This window comes from Geospiza fortis, unplaced genomic scaffold, assembly GCF_000277835.1.
Source record: "Geospiza fortis unplaced genomic scaffold, GeoFor_1.0 scaffold171, whole genome shotgun sequence".
In the NCBI taxonomy this organism is placed as follows: Eukaryota; Metazoa; Chordata; class Aves; order Passeriformes; family Thraupidae; genus Geospiza; species Geospiza fortis.
This window is the reverse complement of record NW_005054313.1, coordinates 6,112,787-6,118,101: the sequence shown is the minus strand read 5'-3', so window position 1 is coordinate 6,118,101 and position 5,315 is coordinate 6,112,787. Positions and strand designations below refer to the sequence as shown.

At 39.5% G+C, this 5,315-nt stretch overlaps 1 protein-coding gene across 1 annotated transcript in view; it reads left to right on the top strand.

The window, feature by feature from the left end:
• PRTG (protogenin) overlaps positions 1-455 on the top strand; it is a 79,934-nt gene extending 79,479 nt beyond the window's left edge. Inside the window, exon 22 of the mRNA XM_031055902.1 lies at positions 315-455. Within this exon, the coding sequence (XP_030911762.1) occupies positions 315-455 (141 nt within the window). The remainder of the gene's footprint in view (positions 1-314) is intronic.
• Positions 456-5,315: the final 4,860 nt, after the last annotated feature.

Genomic DNA, 5,315 nt, shown 5'->3' with positions numbered 1-5,315 from the left:
TTCTCGCACGAGTCCAACGATGAGATTCACCTCTCCCCGGTGCCCGGTGGCACCCCCCCGGGCAGCAGCCCTCTGGCCAGCCGGGACTCGGCCGCGGGCAGCCCTCAGGGCAGCAGAGCCCCCCGGCCTGGGCAGGGCCTCCCCGCCGGGCCCGACTGAGCCCCGCGGCCGCAGCTGTGTCTGTTCGAAGGACAATGAACAGGGAGCCAAAGTTGCGCTGTGGAAAGCCGGGCTGACCTAGCAGGTGATCCATAGCTCTGTTGAATGTTGGGTTGTTTTTTTTTTTTCCTATGTTTTGGTTTGTTGTTTTAAAGCTCACTCATTTTGAATGTTCGGCGGTCAAAAAATGTGAAAGGAGTGAAGATTTCTGCCGAAGGTTAAAAATATGTCACTGGAGCAAAGGGAAGGCTGTTGGCCCTTTTGCTGACTATCTACCTCAGTTTGCCGAGAGGTGAACTCTCAATGACGACTGCTTTACCTCATTTGTGTTCTAGTTGGTCTCAGCTATGGAAATGATGATACTTCCTAGTAGTGTTGTTTTATTTTGGGGTTTTTTGTTTTCATTTCCCTGCCCCAAGTGGTGTGTAGAGAGAGAGAGTGTGTGTGTGTGTGTGTGTGTGTTTGTGTGTGTGTACTCAGTGATCAGGGAGTTGTATAGGTTGGTGGACAAGATTGTTTAGCTGAAGCTCTGTCTTTTAAAAGAAGGAAACCTCAGAGTATAAAATATTACAATTTCATGTGGTTGACACAGTGTATGTTATAAACTGGGAGAACTGGGACTTCCACATATACAGCCACATGAAATCTTTTGTACCTCTTGATTTCGTAGACCCTCAGTAAGCCTAGGACAGTGCCTTTCCTCAGAACCCCGTGCCAGCAGCTGCTGACAGCACATATGCTGTATCCCTGGGGCTCTGGGACATGCTGGATTCCCCAGTGTGACAGATATTGCCCCTGTATTCACAGTTAAGGCTAAAAATCATAGCAAAATGAAGAAGTACTCAGCATTTTCAAACATCTTGGCTTTTTGCCTGAGAGTTATGGAATAGATAACAATGCTGAGTATTCCAGTATCACAGTACTTCTTAGCAGTGGTGCCTTGCATTATATATTAAGAAATTACTGATTTGCCTTATTCCTTTTTAGCATTCATAAAGTTCCTTTGGAGTACAGAAAGATGCCTTAAATGCTTCTTAGATATTTTAAATAAGCTGTAACATGAGTTTATAGTTCATTTTTACCCATCTTTGAGTGCTGATAAGCAGTGCTAGCATTGTAGTATGTCTCAGAACTGTTGTTAGGATGCAAACCTGCTCCTTGCCTTCACCTAGTGTGCTATTAGCCAGGAATTTTAGCTCAGGGAGTGACTTTACCTATATGCCAATCTAAAACTCTGATTAGGCTACCATGAGAAATAAAAAAGCCAGAGCTTTAGTTGAAGAGTCTGTTGAAAGAGGTGAGTACTGCTACTGCCTCGAACCCATGCAATTCCTGTTTTATACTACCTCCTTTAAAAATGATTCTAGTGTTTTTTTGGATTTTGTTGTTGTTGTTTTTTCCTGTACTCAGGGAACAGTTTGTTACTTTTAAGCTGCCTCACGGAAACGTGGAGCAAACTGACAGGGTATCATTTTGTGTTTTAATAGGAGAGAGCGAGAGACAGGGGGGAGGCTGGAATCATCCAATGTTATAAACTTGCCTGTATCTATATCCAGTCCTTTTCTCACTCCTTCTACTTTAAAAAAAATAAGAAAGAAAGGAAAAGAAAAAAAAATTAGGCATATGTTTTTACTTTTAAAAATTGTTTAAAATATAATGTTGTGAGAAATCAACCATAGGAACTCTTGGCTCTATTTAAGTCTGTCAAAACTCCCACTGATGGTACTGGGGCTGAGATGTCACCTCCAGGTGTGCCAGGCTGACTCCTGTGTTGCTCCTCAGTATCAGTAGGTGGTCAGAAGTTGTGGGTAAGCCCTACTCTCATGGCTGGATTGTGCTGAGGGATTGGGCTCTGGCTCCTGGAGTTCTTTCCCCTGGAGCTGTTGCCAGTCCTGCAGCACACAGTACACACTCACCAGTGGCCATTCAAATGCTTGAAGAATGATCTTGTACCAAAGACTTTTCTGTGGAGGAGAAGGAAGCCACATATTATCCAAAAGGAATTGAACTAGTTAAAAAGCTATAGGTTTGAAGAGCTGAATACATTTTATTGTATAAGTAGTTACTAACAAAACCCAATAGGACTTCTTGATTGTAGTAGCCGATTGCAGAGGTGAGTTGTATTCAACAATTTTAACTACCTTGTTGTTACAAGAGCCTTTAAAGAAAGTTAAAATGCCAGCAGATATCTCCAAAGAATTCCAAGTGTATTTTTTTTCTCCAGCTTGTAGTTGATGAACAGTACAGTATTAAGAAAAATATTTTTAAACAGTTTTTTTACTACTTGCTGAAGAAAAAGAAAACTTTTCACCAAAGATTTATTTTTGGTCTTGTCAGGCAGAATGTGTAGTGTACAGCAGAGTACTGTTTTTAGTTAGGTAGAGTGTGAATTAATCAAAACTAGAGTAAGAATGTGTTAACTGTAGCATGAAGTTTCACACTTCATCTTTCAGAGTAGCCTCTTGTGTTAGTTGCATTCAGAAAGAGCTGATATGCAGATGGTAACTGCTTCTCCAAAGACTTGTTTGCTGTAAGTACTGGCAATGGGGTATAATTTAATGATCCTTGTTACAGGTAAATACTATAAATCCTAAACTCTTCTTTCCAAAGACTCATTCTGTAGTTTAACCTATGGATAATCTGAGAGAAACAGGCTTCAAATAAAATCTGCCAATCTGATATAGGTGCTTGAAGTTCAATAGCCAAAGAGTTGAAAATACTCGCTGTATTAGAGAGCAGTATGTCCAGAGCTGGATTCATCACTTAATGTTTTATCAAGGTACTTCTTATCAGCAAATAAAGAAAACCAAAGATATTTAAGGTTACCTCAGCGTATAGGAAAGCTTAGTTAGGCATTAATTATTCTGTCTTTTTCTTTATTTTTATGTTAACCAAATATAAAACATTTCTCCAGAACCCAGTCTACATTCATGTGCTTCCCCTTGGCACAGTCATGATTCCTAGAGAACAAAAATCCTCTCCTCAAAATTCATGGCTTAGTACTAATATATCACAAGATTCTGTGAGAGAAAATTTGTCTTATGATTGAAAACACCAATAAGGTAAGCAAAGGAATATCCAGAAAGATTGTAGAAATTGATAATGTCTCTATTGAATTTAATAGCAGAATCAATCCTTCATAATTGCAACAGTGCAAAATTAAAAAGTTTAAATGCTTCATAGCCTTGAAGGCAATGCATGTAATTATAAATATGATCTTACAGATGATAATTTTTTTCAAAGTCTCTACCCATGGCTGTCTAAGGGAGTGAGTTTTTCCCTTTGTTCATTCCATTTGCCTAGAAAGAGCTGGCAGAACACAGCAGGCAGACTGGTTTCAGGTTTTCCAGGTTTTTCTTCTAGGTTATGTCTGTAGAAACTGGGTCCTGGAGAAAAAAATATAATTTCTTAATTATGAATTTTGCTAAATATGTTCTGGAAGATGAACACAAATGTGGAATTTAGTGTTACACTATGTGAATTGATTTTGTTTAAGTGTTGTAAGAACTAAGGGGCCATGGTAGGTGCAATGAGTGTATGTGCAACCCTTGTGTTTAAAAAAAAAAGCAAAAATGTTACCCTTGATGTGACTTGAAAAGCATCAAAACTCACAGAGAGAACCTGAAAACTGACTTACCATGGTGACAGTGTTTGTAAGAGAGGATCTGCCCTTCAGTGCCACAGCAAGGTCTGGAGTCCAAACTAAATGCTCAATCTGCTCACAGCCACACTTGTGTGCTTCCTTCATGTTTAACAAATACAAAGCACTGCCATCTCTCAGGAGCCAGCCAGGACTGGGAACGTGTGTGCTGTGCAGGACAGGGCACAGCACTTGGTTACTTTTTCATAGCTCTACTTTTGTAAGAGAAACCTGGAAAATCCACATATCACTTTCAGTAATTTCCTATATTAATTCTCCATTTTTTGGATAACTGATTATATTTTTAACAGAAAAGGTATCAAAAGATTGCTTGGCCTGTTTTTAATTATTCTTATAGTTATTCCTTCTCTGGGTTTAATCCCAAACTTTTGATAAGAGCTTCATCTTATTTGTCTTATTCAAATCAGGGTCCTCATCCTATTTCTTTTTAAGCCAATGGGAGAATTAATTTGCACTTCAGTTTGCATAGTCTGGACAAACAAAATAAGTTTCTGTTTGTTTTTTAAATTTTCACACTACTATTATTTTAGAAGGACAGAAGTCTTAGAACTCTCCATGCATCTGGTATTAGCCTGTAGTAAACACTGGTATTTCAAGTCAGTTTGCCTCTTTTTCATTGCCAGTCAAGTCAACTTGAATGGCTTCTCATTTGCTGCAGCCTGGGTGTACACAAGCATAGGTGTACTGCTGGCTCTCAGCAAAATGTTACTTTGAGCAAACTCTGAGCTTTTGTTCATTTTCGGAATTTTTGCTCATTTAATGAAGTTCGTGCAGGGAAAATTCCATCTCCTAACATGGGGAACATTGGTAGGTTTTGGAGGGCACTCCATGTTTAGCCCAAAATCCCATTCATGGCAACCAGAGAGAGCTGCCCAGGTGCAATGCTGGTGGTATTTCACGGAAATCAATTAACTGCTGACATTATTCCCATAAAACTGAAAGCAGAATTACACTTAGTAATTGGCTAAGGTGGTAGTAGTTCTTAGCTTGAGCAATTGTTACACCTTGCCAGTTGCTGCAGCTCTGCTAATGGTAGGCAGCCTCTAGAGCAGAGGGATTCCTGTCTGCAGGAAATACTGAGCACCTTGCTACAATAATTCTATGTAGCATTTTGGTACATGTGTTTCAGAAAGCACAGTTCTTCAATACAAGTCCAGATCACTTTCTGTTGACAGAGAAAAGAACACAAATTCAGTTTGGCTCAAATGTAAGTTCATTTCTTTGACATTCCTCTAGAGTTATGCTGAGCCCACTCCGGACTGACTCAAAAGGGATATAAAAACATGCTTAAGGCTTTGCTGTGTTGGGCCCTCTGGTTCCATAGGGCTCCTTCAAAAAAAAGAAGTTTTCAGCTTTTCATAGTTGCATATACTCACATTGCATCTGCCTGGTGTGTTTTCAGTGAAGACTAACTGTATATGAAAAACTGATTTATACAAATGTTTCTTTTTGATTGTTTGGCTTCTTTTTTTTTTTTTTTTTAAGTTGTGAATGA